The 13,417-nt window shown below is 40.1% G+C and overlaps 1 protein-coding gene across 4 annotated transcripts in view; it reads right to left on the bottom strand.

Annotated features, from left to right (window-relative positions):
- The window catches only part of RANBP3L (RAN binding protein 3 like), a 33,783-nt gene extending 22,841 nt beyond the window's left edge, over positions 1-10,942 (bottom strand). For 2 of the 4 annotated variants that reach the window (XM_027878721.1, XM_027878724.1), the window contains exons 1-4: positions 10,488-10,942; positions 1,133-1,191; positions 832-868; positions 120-232 (exon numbers count right to left, since the gene is read on the bottom strand). In XM_027878721.1, the coding sequence (XP_027734522.1) occupies positions 120-232; positions 832-868; positions 1,133-1,191; positions 10,488-10,725 (447 nt within the window). In that variant the 5' untranslated portion in view covers positions 10,726-10,942. The remainder of the gene's footprint in view (positions 1-119; positions 233-831; positions 869-1,132; positions 1,192-10,487) is intronic. The other 2 variants (XM_027878723.1, XM_027878725.1) reach the window with 2 other exon arrangements.
- Between the last annotated feature and the right edge of the window lie 2,475 nt (positions 10,943-13,417).

Raw genomic sequence — 13,417 nt, 5'->3', positions numbered from 1 at the left:
GTTTTATTGGAAATTACCAGTGTTTTATTTTTGTGACTTTTAGGATGCCTACAGTGCAAAAACATTTCTTAGACAGGAAAATGCATCATTTTCTTCACCAGATGAGAATATGGAACTACAGAAATTAGAATATGACAGGAGCTAAATGTCATACCAGTGTTAGGCTGAGAGCCAGACTTTTGGAAAGTAAAAGATGATGATCTTGCACGTTTTCTGGAACAACTAATGATATCTACAGAAAAGTAAATATAGTGTTATGCAGGGACAGGTTGGCAGGGAGATTTCAGCACAATCTTATGATATAGAATTAAAATCTGAACACAATAAATTCTAGGACTGACTTACAGAACAGCTTTAAGGCAATACCTAAGAACAAGAGGCCTTTGGAATCTCATCTGCCACAAAGCCCTAGGGAGTCTTTTTTATTTCTGCTAAGTTCAGGGAACTTAAAGCAGGCACTTAAAATCAGTTCATAGCCAGTTAACAGACATTAATAATGAGAAGTTGCATTATAATGCTGGCTAAACAAATAGAAAAGGGCAGAGAGGAGCTCATATAGCTGATAAATATGTTTGGTAAATTTTCAGGGCTTCTGGAGTTTGCCTTTCTGGTAAATATGAGAGTTAGGATGGAAGGATTCTTGAGGTAAGACAGGGACCTTATATATTAGGGCATAGTAGGTTGCTTTACAACCCACAGAGTCTTAGTCTGCTAACAGGGATTTGCCCCTGCTCCTACAAAGTAAGTGTCCAAACATCGTTTTAACAGGCAACAGTTAGACCTATGAATAACCCGTTGTGTATTATACATGAAATGTATGAAGTGTATTACCATTTTCAACTTTGCAAACGGGGTCTTCTGCAGGACGCTGGGGGGAAAAAAAAAGGCATGCAAAGGTCAAGGAAAATAGAAAAGTCATTTTCTAGACAAAGACACAAATTGTATCAATCCAACATACATACGTTAAAAGCAGTCTTGTTTCTACTTTCTACTCTTCCCTGTTTTATTTTGAGACCAATTGTTACAAGTCTTAACCTGGGCTAAAATCTTTTACTACTACTAGGATAATTTCTATAGAATCCCCATTTCTCAGAATTTTTTATCAATAATGTTAAAAAAAAGAGCTTTTTACCTTTAAAAGACGATCCTTCTTTTCAAAAACAAACGTTGGCTGGGCAAGCACTGGTTTCTCTGGAAAAGAGATAATTTGTAATAACAATTCTGTAATAGTACTTCTCAACTACAGTTTTGAAAATGCTCTGCAATAACAATCAGGAGTTTATTATTTTGTGACAAAGGAAGAAAATATAGAGCTGCAGTGATGTACAGCACAGTACATCAATTTTTTTAAAAAACTATAGTCCTCAAATCTGAGTGTGAGTTTTGCCTAATTAGATGCCATGGGATTTGGCCTCATACTTTTTAACAATTCTTGTAATGGAAAAGAAAAAAAATGTGCTTGTAGCCATTACAAACAGCATCTGCCATCGTTTAAGAACAGGGGTGAACTGCGTCTTTGGGTGTCAGGAAAGTGCAAAGATGTGACATGCAAAATATCCATAAAGGAAAGAAAACAAGGAAATGTGTTACACTTGGCCTCTCAGCTACATTCACACATCCCACTTTTTAGGCTTTAGGGAGGTGAATGCTTGGTGTTAGTTTTAATGTGTGATTGTGATATATAAACATAGGAAGCCCTGTAGAGCAAATTCTACTCTCAGCACACCTCTGCATTTCTTAGTCATGACTGAAAAAAATTTTGGATCCATTCTCTTTTCTTCTGTGAAACATTTTTCACACATACTTGCATGACATCAGATTTTATGTAGATTCAAGGTTGACTACTTCTACATCTTACACAGCTTCTTCAGGCTGCTTCAGGTCACTAAGCTTGTGACCTTCACAGCCTGTGGAACTCTAATGGATTAAATTTAGTTGTCAGGTTAAAAGAAGAAGGGGTTTTCACCAGCACCACTGATTAATTGCACATTTATTATTCCAATAAATTGAATAATTAATGAGCAAAGAAGCAGACACAAATGGACTTTTTTAGACTACTACACTCAGGATTTATCTCATGCTAGCTTGAGGTATCTGTAATGTGCAGTCAGTAAGAACAATCAGCTTCTGAGTATGAGCATGTTTTAGCTGTGTACTTCAGATGAGGAATGGAAACCTAAATGTGTGCATTTCTCTCCATGGCTGATAAGGACAGACTAGTGTGACTACTGAACTATTTGATTGGCCTCTGGCCAGACAAATCCCATGCTTGATACCTTTGTAAGTGACATTTGATAGAATATTTATCATGTCCACAACATATTTATAACACTGGCTTCCTCTGTTACCTCTTCATCAAAAATGTCCAAGTGAAAATAAATGGATAGGTAGTTTTATCTTGGCTTGCACACCTATCTGTGACCAAACCACTCTAGCATTGGTATCAGTTACTTAAGGGTTTAATAAAGCAAGCATTAACCTACCATGGAGGGGTGAATATTACTACATAAAAATATTTTCAACAATCAAGAAAAAAATAAACATTGTCAAAATAAATGCTTAATTTCTGTAAATGTGCAAGAAACATGAAACTATTACTCAGACTCAGTGATATAAAGACACAGGAGTAATAACTAATACAGTTTTGCTGTTGTTAAAGTTCATTTTATATTTTCTGGGGCATTATATGTGTGTAAAAGACAGATTTTAGCAAACTTGACATGCTTTGCAATGAAAGTCTAGTTGATCCTTAAAGAAAAAGCAGAAGAAAGTTCACATTGTTCCTCTGAAAAAAAGATAACTCTCTGTTGCTGAGAGCTGAAGAAAAATTCCTTAATCCAGTTGTAGCTGGGGTCCATGGCACAGCATGAGATGGAGCAATTCCACTTTTATTCACTAGAGGGGAGTGGCATACATAAACAGTAGTATTTCACTGAAATATGATTTTTTTAAGATAATAGGCTTTTTCCTGTCCCCTTAAAAACAAACAAGCAAACAAACAAACTAACACTGATATTCTTATTTAATTAAGGAAAAAATACAAAAATTAAAGCATGACTATAGGAACCTTTATATTATCCACTGTATTTCTCAAAGCTCAAAAGCTTGCAACATTTTTAAAGGCACGGTTTCTACTCCAAAGAACAGAATTAGCAAAGAGTGAGTTACTGTGAAAAAGGAATTGACTTGCTATCACAGAGTGAACTTTTTCTGGAGCTAAAAAGCTGTAGGGAGTTTGAAGGAATTATGAAATTTCACTACATTTTAAACAACGAAATTCCAGTAGTAGTTTAAAACCCAGAAGTTCCTGAAGAAAAAATTATAACTGCTTGATTACAAACAGAAACATGTGAAGCTACTTAATAATGGTATCTCACAAGATAAATAGGCATATTTTATTATTGCAGTACATATAAAGGATTTATCCCATCAATTGCTCTTGAGCCAAAGGGTTGCCTGTAGATTTAATTCTATATTGCTTGTACACAAATCAAGAAAAGCTTTTCATAATTCCTGAAAAGTACTCCACAAGAAGAACATTCTACTGGTCTTACTCATCAGTAAGATCTTCACTCTTCAATCAGGCCGTTTTTAAGAGGATTTTAAACATACATTTGTGTTAACCAGTTTGCCTCTGAAGCATAAATTTCCAGTTACATTTTCAACTTCTTAGATATTCAAGCATGAAACATCTGCAGCTGACCCCCAAAGAAAAAGGCAAGCAGAATTTCTTGTGGATGTTAACACGAGGCCATCAAGGAGTAACCACGAACATGTCCATGTGATAATTTTAATTATGATGAGTACATTTGCACTTTTTCTCTTCATTTTCTGCACTAGGTCTGGTGCTGCCAGGGTGGATGGCTGTGCTGGGAGGAAGAAAAGTCCTTCTGCACGCTCTGCTCTTGGCAGCATTGGGGGCACCCAACCAGACAGTGCAAGACTCTGCCCCAGGGAACAGGCAGCAGCAGCCAAGGCTGGGTACAAACAGATGCAGAGAACAGGAACAGGGTGGGCTGGAACCATCCCCCTCATCATCACCAACAAGACACAGACAGACACAGGCTGGCTAGAGCCAGGTTAGGACTGGGCCACTCCTATCCTCAGCAGCTTGGCACTTGCGGATAAAAGAGGCTGATGGAAAAGTTACCAGGAAAACATGCCAAATGAACTGCCTCTGGCTGCAAGGACCAGAGTAATCCACCAGCCTCAGCCAAGAGTCCAGACACAGAACCTGTCTGTCTGCCTGTGAATAATCACCCAGACTGGGCTCTCTTTCCCTTGCTACAGGTCCCCTGAAGCTGTCAAATTAGAAAGGTCTTGGCCTAATCCTTGCTGTATTCAAAGTTCAACATCGGCCCTTGCCTGGAACATGCATTAGAAATGCCCAGTTCCTCTGCTTGAAATATCACCTGGATGGCCTCCTGGCTCCAGCCTCCTGTCCTGCACAGAAGCACTCTCAAGTGTGCTCCAACCGGAGCTACTTGACATGGAAGGCACCCAGGTCACAGGATGGAGCCTGCATTTATAAAGTTCCATTTGAAACAGCCATTTTGGGCTGCTGCCTAAGAAGCACTGGCCAGAATGACATACAAGAAATAACATAAAACTGCTTTTACCAGCTTTGCTTGTATCCCAAAAGCCAGCATTGCTCATGAGATGTAAAGGTCTCTTCGCTTTAGCTGTGACATTCCACTCTGCACTTCCATTGCTATTGCTTTTTCTAAAGCTGTTGAGACTTCACAAAATATATGTATTAAAATAAGTGGGACACTGATGGGTTTGAAAATTTTATAGTTATTATTATTGTTCCATCTTGCCCTAAACACAAATAAATGATCCTTAACCTCTGAGGGCTAAGGACACAGCGGAGAGAATATAAGCCCATATGTGTTTCTAATTTTCAGGCAGTCCTATGCCTGAAATCGTATGTGAAAAGTGGTGACAGTGCTATTCCTCCAAAAGAAATTCAAAAAAACCCTCAAATCTTTAAAAATGTAAGATAGGAATTGTGATCTTAATAAAGGTTTTTAATTTCTGACTTTGAAACAGTAATTTTTACATTTTTACATTTTCAGATTAAAAGAAAAAAATAATTAAAAAAAATTTAGTTGCCTCTTCACCACTACCAAACTTGACAGAAGTCTGAAAATGTTTTAATTCATATTCATACCGCATACTTTCACATCTTTATATCTAAAGATGGAACTGCTGCTGGCCAAGGCCAAGCCCACCAGCCAATGCTGACAGCGCCTCTGGAATAAAGGATTTAAGAAGGGGAAAAAATTACTGCATAAGAGCAATTGCAGCTGGGAGAGAGGAGTGAGAACGCATGAGAGGAGCAGCTCTGCAGACACAAGGTCAGTGAAGGAGGAAGGGGAGGAGATGCTCCAGGTGCTGGAGCAGAGATTCCCCCGCAGCCCGTGGTGCAGAGCATGGTGAGGCAGCTGTGCCCGTGGAGGTCCAGCGGGGAGCAGAGATCCACCTGCAGCCCATGAAGGACCCCACACAGGAGCAGGCGGATGCCCAGAAGAGGTTGTGACCACACGGGAAGCCCATGATTGAGCAGTCTCCTGCCAGAACACATGGCCCCATGGAGAGAGGAGCCTACTGGAGCAGGTTTGCTGGCAGGACCCCCAGGAGCCCGTGGGGGACTCCCATGGGAACAGCCTGTTCCTAAGGACTGCACCCTGTGGAAGGGACCCACACACTGGAGCAGTTCATGAAGACACACAACCTGTTAGAGGGACTCTTGTTAGAGAAGTTCGTGGAGGACTGTCTGCTTTGGGCAGGGCCCCGTGCTGGAACAGGGGAAGAGTGTGAGAAGCCCTCCCCATGGTGAAGAAGGAGAGGCAGAGACGACATGTGATGAACTGACCAAAACCCCCATTCCCCATCCCCCTGCTCTGCTCAATGAGAGCAGGTAGAGAAATCAGGAGTGAAGTTAAGGCTGTGAAGAAGGGAAGGGTGGGTGGGAATTTTTTTTTTAAGATTTGATTTTATTTCTCATTACTCTACTCTGATTTGATTGGTAATAAACTAAATTAATTTCCCAAAGTCGAGTTTGTTTTGCCCATGACGATAAATGCTGAATGATCTCTTCTTGCCCTTATCTTCACCCACAAACCTTCTGTTATGTTTTCTGCCATTTCCAGCTGAAGAGAGGAGTGACAGAGTGACTTTGGTGGGGATCTGGCATCCAGCCAATGTCAACATACCACAACAGTAAATAACAAAATGAAATGAAACAAAAAATCCACCCCTCTTGATCAAAAATAATTTTTCTCAAATAGAATATGATACTGGTAAATTGTATAATCTTTAAGTAATGTCACTGTCCTAAAAAACCTATAACTGCATTTAGCTTTCCTTCGTAACATCCTAGTAAGCATTACACAACAGGCCAAAACTACAATATGAAAATATATAATCAGATTTTTATCCTATCAAATGATGTCTATGATGTAGTATTAACAAGTCTCTGTGCTCTGATATCCTATAGAATCAATTTCAATAGCTTTGCACATTACTGCTATAATTCAAAGCAGAAACACTTTTGTGTTTTGATGTTATAGCTTAGGTTGCTGGTACCCAAGTCAGAGAACTCAAACCAAGTAAAGTTAATTGATAATAACAAATTCTTGCACATAACTTTGCCACTTGCTGGTTTCACATATTAATTAGGTCAATGGGGTCATGTAATTTGGGAAGATGCTGGGAAGAAAAGTAGATTTATTGTGACTTTAGTTTCTACAACCCCAGAGATAGTTTCATGTTACTAAAATACTAAGAAAAAAGACACAAGGAAAAGCTCTGACTCTGTCACCTATGAATATATGCTGTTTACAACTATTACTTGAGAAACACTCTGATAAAATTTGTGGTATTTTGTGGCAATATACATGAAGAAAAAGCAATGATTGATGAGCGTTTAAGTGGGAGACATGGATCCAGAAATTTGTATAGTTCTACTCAAAAAAAGAAATTATTTTATCTATGCTAGACAATCATCTGTCCATTAACACTTAGCCTCAAGGAGTATCAGAGTTAAAATGTGTAGTTAAGCAACTAATTTTTGTTCCATATGCAGCAAAAATATATATAAAACTACACCTATATTTTGGGCAATAAAAATGGAATGACAGGCAGAAGAGAAACAATCAATAGGATAAAATAACAAAATATTTTGTCCTCTGAGCTCAGACTCATGTTTAAATATTTTTTCTGGTTTTGATACAAAAAGACATCTGTCAGTATTTCCAGAGATGGACAGTTTTCATTTAAAAAGAGGTGAAAAATAGCAAAAACCTTCTGGCTAAGGATTTCCCAAACCTGCAATAAAATCATGGTTTCTGTTTTAAAAATACTGACTGGAATTTGTAACATAAAGTAAGAGTCAGTTCACAGCCAAGCAAAAGTGCCACAATGCTGCCAGCCAACATCTCAGGTTCCTCAATGATCTCACTACATAAGCCAGGCTTTTCTCTGCCAAAACTTAAGCAAAGAAGATTATATGAGGCAAAATGGGGATGTCCTAGAACATTACTTTATGCATCAAACTAAATAAAGGTTAATTTAAAGAATTACAGATAAAGGTTTATAAAATTTCACATTGCTGATCCCGAGGAACAGGTGTGTTTCTGGAAACACTGGGCAGTTGAGTGCTCTGGTGGAATTCACATGCACAGCTGGCTGCTCAGCACTTTTGAAAAACCAGGCCACTAATTTAAGACCCTAAATATGGACCTAGAAACCTACTCTCAGATTCTCATTTATTACCCTTCATGCTTTTAATTTTTGCTTATGAAGTATATTCAATACTTTCTAAGACAACTCTCTTGAAAATTAAGATCAGTTTTAATGCCAAGACTACGGGATTTGGATTTTCCAAGCAAATTTACCCTTTTTTTTTTTTTTTTTTTTTTTAATGAAGACATCATTAGATTGATTAGGTCATTTGCATCTATATCTATTCTATTTATCTATTCTATGTACATAATGGGTTTTATTTAATCTGTAAACACTAAAAACAAAATGGGAAAATAAAACAGGGTCCTAAATCAAATGAAATTCTAATCTGGTCAAATCTCCAATGCTAATGAGAAGAATTTTCCATACACAAAGGTACTAGAGATTGCGTGTTGCTATGCAGTAACGTCCAGGTTCAATATCTTACTCATAATTCCAGAATTGTATGGTAATGGAATTTTTTCTTTTATAATACCCTTCTGAGTGTGAGTGAATCAATAAATTTGCAACAATTTCTCATGAATCCTGATTTTCCAAGATTGTTCAATAGAAACTGTTCTAATTAATTGGTCCCAAACCATGCTGAAACATTTTATGTGAAAAAGCGGTCTTGGTATTGTTAAAATAATGTATTACAAATATATTGGGATGAGATTTTGGATGAAGTCTTTTATTATTTGAAAAAGAACATTGGTGAGAATTTTACTTCTAGAGAACTTAAACAGATACCACAGATATTTGGCCTTGCTACAGAAGTGACTGTACTTCAATGACCCACTAAGAGACTGCTGAACAGAGCACTGCGTGCTGTTCACTCAGTGTTAAAGATGAAGTGCACATTGCTCATCTTGGGTTCAGACAGCGTCCTGTAAATACAGCTTGGGAAACTGATAAAGAACTTCGCACGTCCCTGTTTGGATCAACAGAGGGTACATCATCAAAGAAGTCAGTTTCTGTTTACACCGCTCAGCAACAAGAAAGGGAAAGTTCATCCAACTGACTATTGCAAAATAAAACTTCTGAAAGAATTTTTCCTGGGACAACTTCACTGCATTGTTAGGACTCCAATCTTGCACACTCTTTGTTGTAGAAATAGTTCATAACCCACATAAATAATTTCCCTGTCATCAATGACACCAGTTATGAGAGCAAGGATCCTTCATACAGGCGCAGTCATGCATAATCAAACTCTTAACTTTTCAGAATATATTCATCCTCTCTTAAGTCACTCTTCTCAATGCTACAGATTAAACACGGATACAGAACAGGGTGGAAAGGGTTCTTCTATTCAAACAATTCCATCTAATACTCCTAGCTCCCACTGTGGTTTATAACATGCCATATGAGATTTAAAATTAACATTCTTCTCTTCAGCCACGAAACTCAGATGACAGCCTGAAAAAGTGTTTATGAATACAGTATATGTCACACCCACTCATCTCTGTAGAGCACAGTTCTCATCTTTATATGGGCAAAACATAAACAGGCAGTAAAAAAAAAATAAAAGTCATCCTATTTCAGAAATACTTTAATGTAATTTCTGAGAGAAATGAAATCCAGTTGGCTTTATTTCAAAACATTAGAGTGAAGAAAATATTTTTGGGAGTCTCACCACTACAGAGAAATTCTAGCAGTGATGCAGTGCCAGAAGTAAATGTGTCACTAGACCAGCGTAACTGTGCCAAAGCACGTAACCAAAAATTGTTTTAGAAACTCTGAAACTTCTGGCAACCAAGTGCTCAGCATTTTTCATCTATCATAAAAGTCTGTAAAAATGCCCTTTTATTGCAAGGGCAATAAAATTCATAGGCATAAAAAGTGTTACAAATTTCAGGGCATTGTACCAACATTAAATTTTGTAAATCCCTACAAAGCAGCACAGAAGTAACACTCGGGGGTTTTGTGCAGAAATTGAACTATACGGATAATAAGATCATGACTGAACAACACTCACATATCCTTAAATTTCAGTTAGTAAATTGGACTGTGTGCTCCACATTAAGCACAAACTGAAAGGCTGATCAACTGATAAATTAGCCCAAGCACTCTAAACTATATCAGGCATAGCATCAGGTTTAGACTTTGAAAGTGAACACTTCCCCTTGCTAATTTGGGTTCCTTTATCAACCTGTGTGGTAAAAAATGGTTGGTGGCATCATCTGCAAAAAGTCCTTAATATTATCACTTGTTTCTCTATGCATCCTCTTAAAAACTGATACTTTTAAAATTTCAGATAAACCATTCTCAATTCATGGCCTTCCTCACAACCTCAATGACAAAAGATTTTGCTGCTTCTGTGGTCAGACATCTGTCTGAGGAACTAGAGCAGGACAGTTTTGCTCTTGCTGGGCAGGGCAGGGCAGGAATGGCCAGGAAAACAAGTGCTGCTCTCAGGTATGGCCAGGAATGCAAGTGCTGTTCTCACCCATTGCCAGGCCCAGCATTTTGTAAAGCTGCAGAAATCTTAAATGGCAGAGGAGTCAACACTGTCAGAAGCATGGAAAGGCCACACACAGTGTTTGGTAGCGTCCTTTCCTCAAATAAGATACAAATTGAAGATTTCTGACAGATTACCACTAAAAACTTGCAATAAAGAAAGCTCAGCCAGCCAAGCTCTTGTTTTCCATTATGCACAGCACTGTTACCAAACGGGCACATTCTTTGAGTTTATCCCATTACCCAAAAACCTCCAGGGGAAAACGAGAGACATGCAAAAGACACTAGCTGACAAAACCTACCTGTACAGCATTCCTCCTTGGGATCCAACGTGCTGCTACAGGAGCCACGGCTGGGACTGGGGATGGTCTCTTCTTGCAGGTGAGCAGCTTGGTGCAGAGCCCAGGGACCACCGGGCCAGCCTGTTCTTTTGGGTGGGTCAGGCTTAGCCTTCGCACCCTGCCCAGGTCTGGCTAAGAAGTCACAGCTAGCACAGGAGTGCCGCTTGCCTTTGCCAGCAGGAATGGACTCGTTTCTCATTGTGAGGTCAGCACAAATACGCTTTTACAGATACATGTAATCGTGTGTGTTTTGTATTTAAATCTGTATATATAAGCCGTAGTCGGGTCTAGAAATCTGTATTTGCCCTCATCAGCTGTTCCCCGGGCCAGCCACCCATCAAACTAGTCAGCGAGGCCCCGGACGCGCATTCCGGGCAAGCGCTTCCCGGGAGGGAAGCAGGGATGGAGGGAGCGGCGGCGGCCGGCGGGGACTGCGGGCGCTGCGGCCGGAGCGCGGTGACAGCTCGGGCTCGGGGCCGGCTCCTCGCCCACGGGGCGGGCCCTGGGAGGGGACATGTAAAGCCGGGCACAGGGGAGGGAGAGAGGGCGGGATGGGGAGCGGCGCGAGCGGCGTTTCCCGGGAGCTGCCGAGAGCGCCGGGATTCACCCGCGGAGCGCGGCGTGAGGAGGCTCCCGGGGGGTGCTGTGCCTGGAATTGATTTTAGTGGGCTCCTTGTTTTCAAAAAGGAGATGAAATATCAAGCAAGGCGGCCGAGCGCTGTGATTGTTCCCGTGCTGACGTGAACCAAGTGCAGCGTCAGCAGAAATAGGTGTTGCGGTCCGCTCCTTCCAGATGCTCCGTGCTGCGAGTTCATAAAGCCTTGCCCGTGCCTCCTGCTGCTCTCTTAAAAGACAACAGCCCCAGATTCTTCACGTGGGAGCATTTTCAGGCCATTTTGCAGGTCTGGTGTCAAACTGCCTGCAATCAATAACAGTTGAAAACAAAAAGGTAGGAATTTGCTAAAAGTTCATCAGAATCATATGTCTAGTCAAATGTAGGTTCTCCACACAGCCAGTATCAGATTTTTCACAGAAAAAGATGTAAGTAGTCCGAGAACAGGCAGATGCTCAGTGATTTTCCCTAATTAGAGCCCCAGTGTGTGGCATAACTTCTGAAGTGTGCAGTTTTACCCCTGCTGCAATAGAATCATAGAAACTTTTACTTTTAAAAAGACCTCTAAGACCATCAAGTCCCACCCTTAACCCAGCACTGACAAGTCCACCACTGAACCATGTCCCCAAGTGCCACAACTACACATCTGTCAAATACCTTCAGGGATGATTACTCCACCACTTTCCTCAGCAGCCTATTCCAATGCTTGACAACTCTTCCAGTGAAAAAATTTTTCCTAATATCCAACCTAAACGTCTCCTAGATCAACTTGAAGCCACTTTCTCATGTCCTGTTGCTTGTTACCTGATAGGAGAGGCCAACCCCCACCTGGCTACAACCTCCTTTCAGGTAGTTGTGGAGCGTGATAATGTCTCCCCGATCTTCCTTTTCTCCAGGTTAAACACTCCTACTCATCAGACTTGTGCTCTAGACCCTTCCTAAGCTTCATTGCCCTTGTCTAGACACACTCCAGACCCTCAATGTCTGTCTTGTAAGGAGAGTCCCAAAATACAGCATTTGAGATGCAGAACTATCAGTTTTAAATGTTAGTATTGGGTATTTTTGTGAACTCCAATTATATGTGCAGCCTATGTCTAAACCTTATTAAGCCTTTGACTTGATGTGTGCATTCTGTCAGTACATTCCATAGCCATCATATTGCATGAAGTTTGCCAGTTTTTATTTTCCAAAGTTTCAGCTTAAGTTGAATACTGCCTGATTAGTATTATCTGCAGCAGTCCTATTCTAGCTTCTGAACAACATTTTAATGTTTTATACTTATATCATATATTCTAGTTATCTTGTAGGATAAACTTTAAAATTTTTTGATCATTATTGCTCTGAAAATTGCTTCTGCTTCTGTCACAGTTCTCCAGCCTCAAATTCAAGACTACTCTTCTTTAGACTTAAGAAGTGTCTAAATAATTGACATAACTGCCTTTTTTTTTTTTTAAATCTACTATATATTCACTTCTGCCAAGTATATGAATTCTTAGAAATTAATTGCTAATAAATTTTCTTCTGTGTATTCATATACAGTGATCTACATATTTTCTAAGTACTTAGAAGTTTTAAATTTGCTCTACATGTATGCATGCTCTACCATATAGTCTTACTGTGTCTTATTCTACAGGATCAAGACTCTTATGCTTTCAGTGAACACTCTGAACAATTGTGTCCTGAACTGCATCAACAGAATGATTTGGCCAGCAGAGTAAGGGAGGTGACTCTGCCCCTCTACTCTGCCCTTGAGAGATTCCACCTGGAGCACTGCATCCAGCTCTGGGATCCCCAGGACAGGAAAGACCAGGACCTGCTGGAGTGAGTCCAGAGTTGAAGCTCCTCTTCTGTGGAGACAGACTGAGAGAGTTGGCATTGTTCAGCCTGTAGAAGGGAAAGCTCCATGGAAACCTTGTAGCACCTTCCAGTACCCAAAAAAGGCCTACAAAAGAGCTGGAGAGGGACTTTTTACAAAGGCATGTACTGATAGGACAAGAGTCAACGATTTCAAACTTGGAGAGAGGGCAGGTTTAGATGGTGCGGCACTGGAACAGGTTGCCCAGAGAAGAGTGGGAGTGTTCAAGGCCAGGCTGGATAGGGCTCTGAGCAACTTGGTCTAGCAGAAGCTGTCCCTGCCCATGGCAGGGGGTTTGGAACAAGATGATCTTTAAGATCCCTTCCAACCCAGGCAATTCTATGACTCTATGAAAGCAGCTGCAGTGTCTGACAACAGATACAAGTGTTTGAAATTAATCTACAGATATCTGTAACTACAGAT

Source organism: Empidonax traillii, unplaced genomic scaffold, assembly GCF_003031625.1.
Source record: "Empidonax traillii isolate 1590-97213 ecotype Southwest subspecies unplaced genomic scaffold, ASM303162v1 scaffold44:size1908036, whole genome shotgun sequence".
NCBI lineage: Eukaryota > Metazoa > Chordata > Aves > Passeriformes > Tyrannidae > Empidonax > Empidonax traillii.
The sequence above is the reverse complement of the archived record's forward strand: the minus strand, read 5'-3'. Positions and strand labels throughout refer to the sequence as shown.